At 56.1% G+C, this 14338-nt stretch overlaps 1 protein-coding gene across 2 annotated transcripts in view; it reads right to left on the bottom strand.

Moving 5' to 3' along the window:
• Positions 1-7081: 7081 nt before the first annotated feature.
• Positions 7082-14338, bottom strand: part of KDM4B (lysine demethylase 4B) — a 115122-nt gene continuing 107865 nt past the window's right edge. The window contains exons 20-24 of one of the 2 annotated variants that reach the window (XM_054562165.1): positions 11200-11385; positions 10960-11124; positions 10438-10557; positions 9680-9772; positions 7082-8424 (exon numbers count right to left, since the gene is read on the bottom strand). In XM_054562165.1, the coding sequence (XP_054418140.1) occupies positions 8248-8424; positions 9680-9772; positions 10438-10557; positions 10960-11124; positions 11200-11385 (741 nt within the window). In that variant the 3' untranslated portion in view covers positions 7082-8247. Of the gene's footprint in view, positions 8425-9679; positions 9773-10437; positions 10558-10959; positions 11386-14338 lie in introns of both variants that reach the window. The other variant, XM_054562164.1, reaches the window with a different exon arrangement.

The following is a 14338-nucleotide window of genomic DNA, read 5'->3' as shown; positions in this document are numbered from 1 at the left end:
GAATTTTCCAACCACCTAGGTCTCATTGCCTAGAACCTTGTCACATGACCATGCATAGCTGTGAGGAAGTTTGGGAAAGCAAGTATTTTGATTTCCCAGCCTTTAAAGTAGAAGAAGAGAATAAAGCAGAAGCAGTTGATGATGTCTGTTGGGTTTTGCTGCCATAGCATCTAGTAGCTAAAACCTTTTCTACGAGAAGCAAGAGGGTCTTCACAGTTGAGCGTTGCTTTGGAAGCTGCAGGTAGCTTGGGGGAGGGGAGGTGAAGTAAGTACTGGAGGCCCATCAGCTTGTGGACAACCAGGAGGAGACACCGCTACACAAATGCAAGGCGGCTTGTAAAGTACAAATCCTATGCAGCTTTACACGTCAAGAACGTCCAGCACCAGTGATGTCCCTCTTGGGGACACAACAACGAAGGAAGTGATGATTATGACAAGAGGCCTGTCTCCCTCTTCAGCTGAGAGGCAGGCTGGGCAGCAATGACAAGACTTCACTCTTCGTTTGTCAAAGGATGCAGTTGTTCCTGGGAAAAGGCACTCCCACGCAATTTTGAAACACAAGTTTTGAGATGACGTCTTTTGGTGACAGTGATCACCTACGTCCGCGGCTGATATTTCAGATGGCTGCTCTGCTCGCGGGGCTGCCCTTGGGTGTGCGGCCGGGAGGCTTTCGGCCCCTCAAGCAGCCTGAGGCCGTCCCTTTGGGCTGACAGGCCTCACTCTGAGAACAAATTGGGGTTTCTTTAAGAAAACTGAGCTTTTGCACAAATTGCTCCATCGCCAGGGGTCTGACCCTTCAGTGACACATACGATTTTCTTTTCCTGTTGGAGAATGAGATGGAAGATTCACCACAGGGCGTACTTTAAAACTATATCCAAATGCTTCAGCGAACACCGACGTGGGATTCTCTGCAGCGCTAGTGCAGCGGAAGCTGGGGCGCGGAGCGTGCAGCCGCCTCCTGGAGAGGAGAGGGCTGACTTGCCAGCCTGCTGCGGGACAGCGATGGCTCGGGTCTTTGGCAGATACGTCTGCATTTCCTGGGTCTTAGTCTGAACTGATATTAAGTCACCGGTGGCTTGTCACTGCTTTCACCACACAGTATGACGGGCTTGGTTTTTTCCAATTTCCCAGAATCAAATAAGGGAAGAGCTGGCCTGGGTGCGGTCCTTGACCCATCACTCACCAAGTGACACTGAGCTAGATGGACAGAGAACGGTGAAGGCCTAAACACCGGATCAGTGGGAAGTGGTCATCGGGGAACTTTTAAAATATGTTCCAAGATGGTTCTGACCAGAGGCTTTTAATCATATGAAGGAACGCTTAACTTATTAGAGGAATGAAGGTTTAAACCGCGATCAGATGCAGCTTTGCACTTATCAAAGAGACCGAGACCACGGGCTGCTTCTAGCTCCTGTCCTGAAGGGCAAGGGGACGAGGCTTCCTCCGCCATCGCACTGGGGGCGCGCAGCATTGGGGGTGATATCTGGCTGCAGGCATTAACAGTAAAGTTGTAGGTGCTTCCACCCAAGAACCCCCACACCCTTTTGAAAGAAATTTATTCTAGAAAAGCATACATACAAGAAAGCTGCTTGGCTGTAGCATTATTCCTAACTGGGAGATTTTGGAAATAAACTCAGTGCCCATCAATAGGGTATTGATTAAACAAATTGCAGCCCATCTATACAACAGACTTTTATTATTTAGCAAAGAACAGGGCCCTTCTGTGTGTAAAAATGTGGACGCCCCTCCAACCAGACATTCATGCTCCTCCTCCACCCTCGCTGTCCCTTTTCAGAGTCACAGGAACCTCCACCCTGTTGACCCCAAAGAATGATCACTTCTTTCCTACCATCAGTCCGGCTCCATCATCATCTCTCTGCACCATGCAGTCCCCTCCTCTCCTAGCCCCACGTAGCCTGCCCTACCAATAACAGCCACCAGGGGGCGCCTTGAGCCCCTGTGTCAGGTCTCACAACTCCTCTGCCGACAGCCCCCCAGGGCTCCCACCTCCCCTGGGGTGAAAGCCCAAGTTCTCCCCACAGCCCACAAGGCCCTGCACAACCTGCCTCCTTTACCCCTTTACCTCCTCCCTCTCTCCCCTCGCTCATTGTGCTTCAGCCACACGGCCGTCCTCACTGTTCCTCTAACACCCAGGCATGGTTCTGCCTCAGGACCTTTGCACAGGCTATGCCTTCCACTCAGAGCTCTCTTCTCCCAGACACACACCTGACTCACTCCTCCAGGTTTTTACCTAAATGCCACCTTCTCAGTGAGATCCTGAATATCCTACATAGAAATCATACCCGAGCACCCCTTTTTTCGTGTAGCATTCACCATCTTCTAACCTGCTCCATAACTTGGTTATCTATCTTGTCTGCCTTCCCTGAGAGTCTGCGGCTCCAGGGGCAGGGACGTTTTTGCCTGTCTTCTGCCCCAGTGGAGCCCATGCTCCTGGAGCGGAGCCAAGACAACAAAGGCACCCTGTCAGTGTTTGCTGAGTGACTGAATGTAAACTTTCCCTTCTTCCCGCCTACAGCTGTTCATCTTTAGAGATCATCTGTTAGGAAGAGCCGTCCCTCCTCCCCCAGCCCACTTATTTATCAATTCAAGTATTTGTAGCAATTTGGGTATTTTATAGTCTATAAATAGGTTTACTCCAACCCTGCAATTTATCTCGTTCAAATTTTTCTGGCCTTGGCCATTGGGTGTGGCTTAGGTTTGGGTCCTGTGTCCTTTCTACAGGTCTGCATCTTTTTTTTCTTTTTCTTTCTTTCTTTTTTCTTTTCAATTTCCTACTTTCTCACAACACAAGGTATTTCAAATTTATTATGCATTTTTCCAGCCCCAGGCATAAAATTAATGATTTCTCCAAGGATCTGGTTCCTTTATTAGAGAATGGTATTTAGAAATCAAGATCCAGGTGCCAGGTGTGCTCACTGCTACTGGCGCATCAGAGTATCCATGCCCACACACACCTATATCCACTTCTGTATCTGTCTGTACTGTCTATGTATTTCTATCTACCTATAAAAGCCCTCTCCACATGTCAAAAGCCAGGGATTACCACTGGCATTCCGCTTCTAGCCCAGCATGAGGTTCATTCCAGCCTCACGTCCCCCGACTATGCGTCATTTTTTCTCTGACTCAGAGGGGCCTGGGTCCATCACTCACGACTGATTAACTCATGTGTTCAACCCCAGCAGTCACGTGAAGTAGCTACAGAATGGCTAACCAGATTTTCTCACTGGGGCAAGGCATGGGTGGCCACCCGTTGGGGGGCCCTGCCCCTGCCCCCCCAGGAGGCGGCTGGGAGGAGAGTCGTTTGTCCCTGTCACGGGGTGAGCAGCAGGATGGATGCTGCACTGAAGAGACACCGGGCACCCAGACACTCACGCCTCCGTGCCTGGCTTCTGCCAGACGCCGGGGTCACCCCTCCTCTGCCGGTGGCAGCAGACAATTCTCATTTTCTCCATTAACAGAGCGGAAGTGCTAAGCAAACCTAATCCCTAAGGAACGCTCTCTGGGGCGGGTGCCAGGGTTCCCCTCTTGGTCTCACTGGGGCAGGGGTGGCAACAGCCAGAGGGGGGAGTGGAGAGGAGCAGACACAGAGATTTCAGCACCGTCATCAAAGCTGCGAACGCCAGCACTGCGAGGCCAATGGAGGCCCAAATCCTCAGCTGCACCGGCCAAGGCTGGTCACTTGGGCACGTGGGTGGCTTGTAGGGGTTGGACACCAGACGTGTTTGGTTCTCCAGCCAGCAGTCAGCACCAGGAGCAGGGGTGCCCGAGCTGTGGGGCGCAGCACCCCCAGTGGGTGGGTGACGGATGAATGGAGGGTCCCTGGCCAGTCTTCTCTGTCCTTCTGCCAGGCTTCTTGGGGCTCGGGGTGGGGTGGGGGAGGGGATCTGCTAGGACCCAGAGGGCCTAATTGGAGCTTTGAAAGGCAAGGTGGGCCTGGGCACTGAGGGCTGCCGCCGAGGGAGAATGATTTTGTCAGAGGCACAGAGAAGGTGCAGAGGCCCCCTAGGTCTATGGGTCTGGGATGGGTGCTATTTTTTTCTGTAAATGACGAGGTGCTAAATACGTCTGACTTTTGGGACCGGGGGTCTCAGTTCCTACTGCTCAGCTCTGCTGTTGTAGAGTGAAAGCTGCCATAGATAATGTAAATGAATGGGCATAGCTCTGTTAATAAAACTTTATTTATAAACAAGCGGAAGGCTGGATTTGGCCCAAAGGCTTCAGGTTGTGGGGCCTTACCCTAGGAGGATGGGGTGCTCAGCACAATGCACCCCTGGCCCCTCCCCTCCCCCATCTTCCTGATCCCTTGAGGCTTTGGATCCATTTATATATCACTCCCTTAGATGCCTCCCTGACACCCTACCTGACAGGATGCCAAGTCAGAGGTGTATTTACGGTCCCTGATATTCCTGCTGGCTTTCCTAAACCCTCAACTCCACAACAGCAGTGACTGTGTCTCCCTTTTGTTCAGCCACCCCCCAGGTCCTGGCACGAGGCAGCTGTGTAGGTATTTGCTGCGTGAATACATGAATCAACCTCCGGTGCTGAGCACAGGGCCCAGTGCCGGGGTGAGAGGTCCCCGTGGCTCCGCACGGCTGCGCATTCGGGGACCCAGCCCAGTGTCTCGGCCCTGGCTGCCGGCCATGAGGGCCTGTCCCAAATGCCTCTGTTTTATGATGTTTCAGAGAATGACGGTATAGACGGGCCATCTTGCAGCCGTGCCGAGACCACCTGGGTCTGCTCCTTGTGCTGTGTGGCCCCACCCCGAGGCTGAGGGCGGACGTGCCCACCAAGCTCTGCGCAGCCTCAGGGACACTCATCTGTCTGGTTGGTGACGCACAGGCCCCGTAGCGAATGGGGAAATGGAGTCGGGTGCTGTGGAAGGCAGCTTCTCTGAAAAGGTGGGTCTAAGAAGTGGGGTGAGGGTGGGTGTGGCTGGGTGGAAATTCTATGAGAGGAAATCTCTGCTCAGGACACAGTTGCCCTGGGAGGACATGTGTTCCACAGAGGAAGAACCGAGGCTCGGAGCGGGGTGTGCCCCATCACAGGCTGCTTCTCCTCGCCTTCCTGCGCGAACACCCTGGGGGCCCAGTCTGGGTCCCCCTCTCCCCAGTCCAGTAAACATATCACCTGTGAGCCAAGATCTCCTAAAGACCTCCCCTGACCCCCAGACCTATGTATCTTCTCGCGAGGGGATGGTGTTCAATCCGAGCTGTCAGTCTCTCCTTATCCCTTGCCGGCCCCATTCCAGCTCACAGCGGGGCCATCTTTCCATGTGCTCGGTGCCTTCCCCAGCGCCCCCCCCACCCCCGTCGCCCCTCCGCCCCCCGCTGTCCTCGCTGCAGCAGCAAGAGGACACCTGTGAGCACCTGAGCCAGGCCTCACCCCTCCTCAGTCCACAGCCCTCCAGGGTTCCCACCTCCCTTAGGGTAAGAGCCCAAGTCCTCCCTGCGGCCCACAAGGCCCTGCATGACCTGCGGCTGCCACCTCCTCCCTCTCCCCGACACCCACTCTGCTCCAGCTATGCAGGCCTCTTGGATGCTCCTCCTGCCATCATGTCAGGCACAGTGCTGCCCCAGGACCTTTGCACAGGCTGTCCCCATGCCTCACTCATCTCCTTCAGGACTCCTGTGTAAAACAGGACACCAGTAACAGCATATCCTATCACGTTCCCCCTTGTCCTTGGCATCGCAGGGGATGGCCCATATCTCTTACTGTCTGCCTCTCTCACTGGCGTCAGCTGCGTTGGTGCCATTTCTCAGTGCTTGTTAGAGGAGTGACATGTTCACGCATGCCGGGGGCCGAGACTCATCCCAGGGCCAGGAGACCCCACTGTCTCACATACCCAATACACGCCCACCATGTAGACGTCAGAGGAACTGGGCAGAGGCTGAGAGGACAGGAGGGGAGGACAGCCATATTTTCCAGACAAGACAGGGGTAAAAAGAAAGAGTCCTGCCTTGATGGTCTTGCAGAGGGGACCCAGGGCTGCAGCCCCCTCTTGCCACCTCCCTGCCTGAGAGGGGACCAGGAAGCCTCTGGGGAGGCGTCCATACAGATACAAGGTGTGGCCGACTAGCTTGGGAAGACGCCCTCCTCCACCCTGAGGGCAGGAGGCCCCTGCCGCCCAGCCCCGCAGCCTGGGGAGTCCCACGCCTGCTCCCCCCAGGGGAGACTGCCATCCCGCCTCCTGGGCACCACTCAGAAATGAAGACACGCCAATGACAGGGACCTGCAATCGCAGTGCTCATGAGCCTTTAATCATTATGAGCCTAGAGGCAGGGAAATCAGGCAAAAATACAGCGCAACCTTAACCTCGGGTCGGAAAAGAATCACGGTGGGCGGGTTCCGTTTCTGCACAGAGACACAGATGTATCTTGGCGGGGAAATGTGCATTTCCCCTTGGCTGTGCGGCGGCCTGTCTGTACAAGACGTCTGGAAACCCAAGACAGGGGCGCGACCCAGAGGCCCCGCCGCGGGGCTGGCTGTTCCTTGGAACCCTGAGGACCCCAAGGGCCAGAGAGGCATCTACCTGCTTCTTTTTATTCTCTTTACAATATAAATAGCATTTCCAAACTACATATGGATACAGTGCGGCGCCACCAGGCGGGGCTGCTGCATGCAGAGGGAGACCCCCGAGTCCGGCTGACTGCCCGCGCTCCCTCCCGCACGCCGCACGCCTGGGCGCCGCCCTCCTCCCCCCACCGAGATGAGAGGTTCTTGGCTCATTTACAAACTCTCCATTTTCCTTCAATAGTTCTCTCTGGCCTGGCAACCGTTAGAACACTTTTTTTTTTTAATTAAAAAAATTTTTATACACGCAAATAACGCTCTCAATCCTTCTGCAGGGACAGCAGGGATGGAGAAGGCAGGCAGCTGAGCTGGCGGTGTCCTTCCCACGCTCGTGTGAAAAGCAGGTTTCTTCTCGCTCTTCGATTCAACCCATAATTCGCAGGGGGCAGAGTTCCTTCCACCTGAAAGCAGCGATGCCCTCTCTTGCTTGCTCTCTCCCAGACACACGGGTCGCAGGCAGACACACGGGTCGCAGGCAGACACACAGGACGCTGCCAGCCCCTCAGGGTCCCAGGGAGCCCTCCCCATTCCCCCAGACACAGAGGGCCGCAGCCAAAGCAGAGGCACCTGGGAGCCTGGGGACATAGGCCTCATTAAGCAGGGGAACAGCGGGTCTTGGGGCACCTGGAAGGCCTGGCTCAGCTCCATGTCCTCCCTCCCAGGAAGCCAGGCACCCACCTGTTCCGGCTGCAGGAGGTCACCCACCCTGAGCAGACTAATGGTGGCCTGGGCAGCGTCAGGGACACTCAGCCTGCACCGAGCCCTCGCACAGACCATAGGCCTCAGCTGTGGAATGGGTCTCATGGGGGAAGAAGCAAAAGATGGAACAAACCAGAAGAGATTGTTTATTTTGCAAAGGCAATCGCAGACAGGAGGGATGCCTGTGGCCAGCAGGCGGCCACCAAGAGGTACTGCAGCCTCCTCCTGCCCAGCACAGAGGGGACTGGCCTGTGGGCCCTCGGGGGGAGCAGGTGATGCCAGCTGCTCAGACTTTCATGACGTTGGGAAGAGAGCAGAGGGACAGGGCACATCGCCTGTCGCTGGGTGTCCTGCCCGCCCCCTCCCCGCTTAGGACTCACCGCACTTCCCTGCCTGCTCACAAATGAGTAAGGTTTTAAAACAACAACAACAACAACAACAAAAAATGAGATGCTTTTGTCTCCCTCAGCACATCTTGGTTCTGATAAAAAGAACATTTTGTTTTGTTTTGTTTTTAAAGCCACAAATCTAGAAAACAACTTTAGGGATTTTTTTCCTCTTCTTTGTTTTCCTTTTTTCCTTGCGTTTTTTTAAACAATAGGTATTTATAGAAAGAACCTCACAAAGGTGATTTATGTACAGAAGTCACAATCTCAAAGGCTGCTCAGGAGGCAGGCAACGCAGTAGCACCTTTTCGAGAAGAAGAGCTTACGTGGTTTACGAATCTGAGTAGTGGGGGTGGCGTGAGCCCCAACCGGCCCCCCAGAGCCGGCGTGGCCCCACTCCCTGAGTCTGGGGCCGCTGTCAGCGTCCTGCTTGCTCCTGTCCACGCAGGGCATGGAGGTAGCCTCTCGGGGCGGGGAGGCGAGGACAGGAATTCACAGCGAGCAAATGCCAGGGCCCGCTGCCGCCTGCTTTGCTGGGCCGAGGGGTGGCTGGGCGGCTGGCTGGCTGTCTTAGAACGGGGCTCTGGGCTGGCACTGCGCCTGCAGGAGGCTCTCCATGAAGGCCAGGTAGTCTGGGTTCCGCCCCGAGTCCTCGGCGGCGCGTGGGGTGCCCACCCGCGGGCGCTTGGCGGCCTTCACCTCCTCTCCTGAGAAGACGCTGTCCTGCGGTGCCCCGGTGCTCACAGACTGCGAGGAACCAGACAGCACGGGAGTCAGTGCAGAAGGGGGTGCTGCACACGGAAGGTTTGTGTCCCCCAAAATCCAGGGCTGGAGCTCTACCCACCAGTGGGAGGGTGTGAGGAGGCGGGGTCCTGGGGAGGCACTGGTCACGAGGGCAGGACCCTTACGAGTGGGATTGGTAACCTTATAAAACGGACCCCAGAGAGGGCTTGCTTGCGTGCGCGCTCCCTCTCTCCCCATTTCTCTCTCTCTGCTACGTGAGGATACCAGAAGGGGGCTGTCTGTGAAGCAGGAAGTGGGTCTCATCAGACACCAGATCTTCCAGCGCCTTGATCTTGGACTTCCCAGTTCCTGGGGCTGTGAGAACCGTGTGTTGTGTGGGTCGCCCGGTCTATGGCGTATCTGTTACAGAGGCCTGGACAGGCTGAGACAGGGCCTCCACTCGGCGCCTGGCTGGGCCACATGCCTGCCCTGTAAGGGCCAGGGGCCACTGTCCCTCACCTAATGACCTTCCAAGAGGGCCAGTCACTGGGGACGGCTTCTCAGTGCTCCTGTCTCCATGTAAAGCCCCAACCCGCATGTGGGCCTCCCAGCAGGCGGGCACGGAGGCCCGCGCCTCCAGGCACTGGCCCCCGCAGGCTGGCCCCGCCCCGCAGACAGCCGGCCAGGAGGAGGGCCGGGCCTCCAGCGCAGGACGCGCAGCTGCTCATCTGCCTGGCGGCTCCCTGTCCGCTCCCCACAAGGGAACCGGTCTGAGGTCGGCTGTGCAACCCCCACCAGCGTTCACGCCGAGCCCGTTCACCCACAGCCGCAGCTGCCTGCTCCTCAAAACCTGGTCTTTGGATTAAACACAAAAGAAAGAGAACAGCAGCAGGCCGGGAGAAAAGGCCGGTCGCTTCTTGCCTCTGGGACTTGCTGTTCCCTTTGAAAAGGGATGAGCTTTGGAAAAGCCTTTCTTTTTGCACCGACAGCCTTGGAGTTCAGATTCTGTGTGCAGGCGGCAGACGTTCCAAGTGCGAGGTGCCCACAGTGCGGCCAGCAGGCCGGCGGAGCAGGCTTATCCCCCTCGCTGGGCTGTCACGGGAAGGGCCCACCTCCTCGCCCCATCTGCCACAGAACAGACTTGCTCCCTGGGCACCGCCCTCGGTTGCCCCCCAGTGGGAGCAAAGGCCCAGGCGGGAAGGCCGAGGTCACACCCCTGATGCCCACAAAGGGCTGCTGTGGGCAGCTCCCCCCAGGCGCGCCTTGTGCGGCCACTCACCAGCCGTGACCGGACCCTCTTGGGCAGCTCCTCATCCAGGGTGAAGATGTCACCACGCTTCACTGTCAGCTGGGACCCGTCCTCAAACTCCACCTGCCAAGGGGCACGGTTCTCAGTCTTGGTGCCTCAGGGCCACTGACTGACTCCCAAGGTCCTTGCCGAGCACCGCCCCTTCCTGCCCCCTGCTGCCGTGGCTGCACTGCCCGGGAGGGTGCGGGTCCGGGGGCGTCCTCCCCAGCCCACTCCTGTCCCTGCTCGTCAAGTGAGGGCAATGGGAGGAAGAGGAATGTGATTAAAAATGATGGAGGGAACAGACAACGTAAGAGAAAACAAAACAGCCAAAATCGCAGCCATCATCTGTAGTTGCTGGGACATGTGTGGCTTTTCTTCTAAGATTCCACACTTGTAAAATAATGTCCCTTCTGCAAACATGGGAAGAAATTCACTACCATCTTCATTTAAAAAAAGGGGGGGGGCACTGAACTGTAGGCTTAAAAATGGTTAAAACAGTACATTTTATGTTATCTATGTCTTACCACACACACACATGCACAAAATCAAGAAAATGTCTGTAAAGGGGAAAACAGTAGACAATCTGAAGCTCGTCCCAGCTTAAAAATATAATAAGTCCTGACTTTCTAGCTTAGGAGAGCAAAAGATTGGTCAGCCCCCAATAGGACAAGCGCAGCCACCCCCTCCCCCTCCTGAAGCCTGTAGGCCCCCTGCATCCTGTACCTGGAAGACAGGACCCTGCTCACCTGATAGATGTGACTGGTCACAGAGGAAATGAACTTGGCCTTGTAGATGTTGCCATCAGTCCACCGGAGCTCAACAAACTCCCCCTCAGGCGGGGGTCCCAGCCGGACGCAGTCTCTACTCTGTTGGAGGCAAGAATTTGGCAGAAGGTGAGGCGCTGGCCCCGGGACACCCGCGCCCGGGGGCTCCGGCAGGCTCAGACCCCGCCCCCATTCTGCACTGCTCGTGCTCTAACTGTAGCCGGACAGGCAGCGGCGCTCCCTGCTGGACCCTCAAGGGGCCAGTGCTGGGCAGGGGCGGAGGGTGGGGGGAGGTGGGGGACGGCTGCAGCTGCCCGCCCTGGAGGCCACCCTCGCTCAGGCTCATCTAGGCCGACCATGCCTTCTGCTCTGTGTCCGCAGAAACACGCAGTCCTCCCCTGCAGGCGGCCTGTGGCCCTGGAACACGGGTTCCTGTGAGGGCCTGGGCAACCCCCCGCTCCCTAACAGCAGCCCCTGCCCACCCTGTGCCCGCCCGCGGCTCACGGTGATGCTCTCTGGGTACAGGTTGTCACTGTAGGACCCGTCATCAAAGTTCACTTCATAGAAAGTCTGCGTGGTGGTGCCGATGACACGGCACCGGTAGTAAAGCCCATTGCGGTTCTTGGTGATGACCACCTGGCCTAAGGACACAGCCCTCAGGAACTGGACCTGGGGGTGGGGAGAGGGCCGCATCAGCGCTGGGGTGGATGGGCAACGGGAGGGGCGGGAGGGCTGGGCACTCACAGCGTGGCCCCCCGACTTGTGCTTGAAGCAGGTGATGGAGACAACGTAGGGCCAGTCATCCGGCTCCATGAGGACCCCGGCGGCGTGGGCACAGGTCACGTGGAAGGAGGTGGAGCAGTGCTCGTAGGAGCACTGGATACAGGCCCCCGACACCTTCTTCATCCGCTTTCGGCAGTATACGCATTTCTGGAGTGACAGGGAGAGGAAGCAGGACTCATGTAGGTACCTGGTGTTGGAAGCCCCCCCCGCAGTGAGCCCCCAGGACTGTCCCCTGGGGTTGACCCCCAAGACCCAGGGCCAGAAGGGAGAGGCCCCGGCAGCCTGGCCTTCACTGGCTGGAGGTGCCCTCAGACAAGCCCAGGGAGTCCACTTAGCTGGGCTCTTGACTACAGCGGAGAGCCCCCTACACCAACCCCACCTGTGGCCCCCCCACCAACCCAGGAGCACTTCCAGGATTCTTCTCCACTGGCCCCTCTGCAGAGGTGCCCGGAACAGCACCAGAGAGCCACACACTGGGACACCGTTCAGCCAAAAAAAAGCACGAGGCCCTGACACGCACCACAGCATGGGTGGACCCTGAACACATGGCGCTCAGTGGGAGAAGCCAGATGCAAAAGGCCCCACAGCGTGTGACTCCATTCATGTGAAATGTCCAGGACGGGCATGTCCACAGACCCATCCACAGACACAGGAAGCGGGTTGCCAGGGGGTGGGGGAGGCGGAAGGGGGTGGCTGATAATGGGATGGGTTTCTTTTTGGGGTGACAGAATGTTCTGGAATTAGAGATGATAGTTGTACAACTCTGTGAATATATTAAAAGATAGTGAATTTTAAGCTCACTTTAAAATGGTAAATTTCAATTTTAATTGTGAATAAAAAGCTCTGCAGAGCAGCTTCCTTCATAAGGTGGCGGGGCGGGGGCGGGGGAGGTCTGAGTGAAGCCTGTCATCCCCTGTGGGGTCCTGTGGGGGGAATGCCTGGCCTGGAGTGACCTGCTCCCATGGCTTTAGCATCCAGGGCCACCCCAACGCCCCCAGCTTGGCAGTTACCAGGTCCCCGTCCCTTTGAGCTTTTAATAAGCGGCCTTTATCGCTCTGTAAACCATGTTCAAAAGTCAGATAAGCACCATGGCCCAGGGCACTGCAGGGGCTGCTGAACCAATCAATGGCAATGATATCTCATTATTAAACTGTCAATACCTAATTCTCCCGCTGGCCTGGGTGACAGGCACTGACATGTAACATGCTCCACGCAGCATTAACCCTCAAGGCCTGGGTATTCTGCACAGCAGAGGTGAGCGCAGCTGCGCTGTGGTCCCGGGAGGAGCTGTCCCTCCTGGGAGCCAGCAGGGCCCGAGGTCTTGCACATGTCACCTGCCCCACCCGAGGCCCAGGAGAGAGCCAGGGGAGGCCTGGCCTGTCCCAAAGCACAATCATCTCCCTGCCCCACTGGGTGGCTACTCATTCTTCTGAGTTTCTGCATCATGCAGAACGTGGGCCAGGCCCCCACCATGACATCTGCCAGGAGCTGAGCACAGGGCGTGTCTGGTGTCTGAGGTTTCCCTGGACCCGTGCCAGCCAGGCGAGGGGGATGAGGTCATGGCTCAGACCACTGGACGGACAGGGCCAGCCCCTACTTACCAGGACCCCCCAGAGCCAGCAGCCAGGGAGTACTGGGGATAGATTGATGGACAAGGACCAGGAGTAACTGTTCCCAAGCATGTGGCCTGTGTGCGGCCTGGGGAAGGTGGGCGGACAGCTGGGCAAGCAGGAGTTAACTACGGCTTCCTTGCACAGCTCCATTAGGCAGTACAAGCAAGCCTCATGTAAAAGGATTTTTAATCCATCGTTACAAGTGCTGGTAATGAAGAGGCTGCAAGCTGGAAATGTCAGACGCTCCATAAAGCATCTGGGGGGAGGATGGCTCACAGGCTGTGCACCGCACCATCACTCCACCTGAATGATGTGGCTTTTATGCTCTTAATCACCTGCGGGCCACCAGCCTTTTCCTGATTGCCCATCGGTGCCCGGCACTCCATGCTGAGGCCCCGTCCCCCTCAGCCCCCACTCAGCCCTGCCTGGTGGCACAGCGCCTGTGGGCTTAAGGTGGGTGTCCCTGTTCCTGCCCACAGGACTCCCCACAGCACAAGCTCTCTGCCTTCTGCCCCACCCTCCACAGGCCCGGAGGGGCATCAATATCGCGGGACTGCTCCAGGCAGCTTGGAAGTAAACCCGGCAGGGAAAACAGCCATGGATGTAGGCCAGGGTGTGGAGAAAGGGAATCCTCGTGTACTGCTGGTGGGAACGTAGAATGGAGAAGTCACTATGGAAAACAGTATGGAGGTTCCTCAAAAAATTAAAAACAGAGCTGATGCCCTGGCTGGTGTTGCTCAGTGGACTGAGTGCTGGCCTGCGAACCAAAGGGTTTCAGGTCAGTTCCCCAGCAGGGGGCGTGAGAGAGGCAACCACACATTGATGCTTCTCTCTTTCCCCCTCCTTTATCCTCTCTCTAAAAATAAATAAATAAAATCTCAACAAAAAAAAAAAAAAAAAAAAAAAAAGGAACTGGGCCACTTAAAAACAAACAAACAAAAAAAAAAACCCCAGAGCTGACATATGACCCAGCAATTCTACTTCTGGGTATATATGCAAAGGAAATGAAAACAGGACACTAAAGAGATATATGGGGTGGGGGAAAAGTATATGAGCAAATACTTTTTACAGTTTACAGTTGTGAGTATAAGAAATATAGTTTATCTTATATTATTATTTATTAATTATTGTATTATTTGCCATACAAGCAACTGTAAACCTCCTTTTGCCCCACCCAGCAAACACCCATGTTCACTGCAGCGACCCAAGCGTCCACTGACGGACGAGTGGATAAAGATGCGGTCCAACCACACACAATGGACTATCACTCAGCCGTGAGAAAGAAGGAAATCCTGCTATCTGTGACAACAAGGATGAGCCTTAACGGCATTTTGCTCAGTGAGAACCAGACGCAGAAGGACAAAGGCTGCAGGATTCCACTGATCCGAGGTCCATACAACAGTCAGACTCAGAAAAGCAGAGGCTAGAGGGGCGGAGGCCAGGGAGGAGAATTGCTCATCAATGGGTATATGGTCTCAGTTACCCAC

The sequence above is a fragment of the Pteronotus mesoamericanus genome, unplaced genomic scaffold, assembly GCF_021234165.1.
Source record: "Pteronotus mesoamericanus isolate MK-2021 breed Mesoamerican mustached bat unplaced genomic scaffold, CSHL_Meso_final scaffold_636, whole genome shotgun sequence".
Lineage (NCBI taxonomy): Eukaryota > Metazoa > Chordata > Mammalia > Chiroptera > Mormoopidae > Pteronotus > Pteronotus mesoamericanus.
The sequence above is the reverse complement of the archived record's forward strand: the minus strand, read 5'-3'. Positions and strand labels throughout refer to the sequence as shown.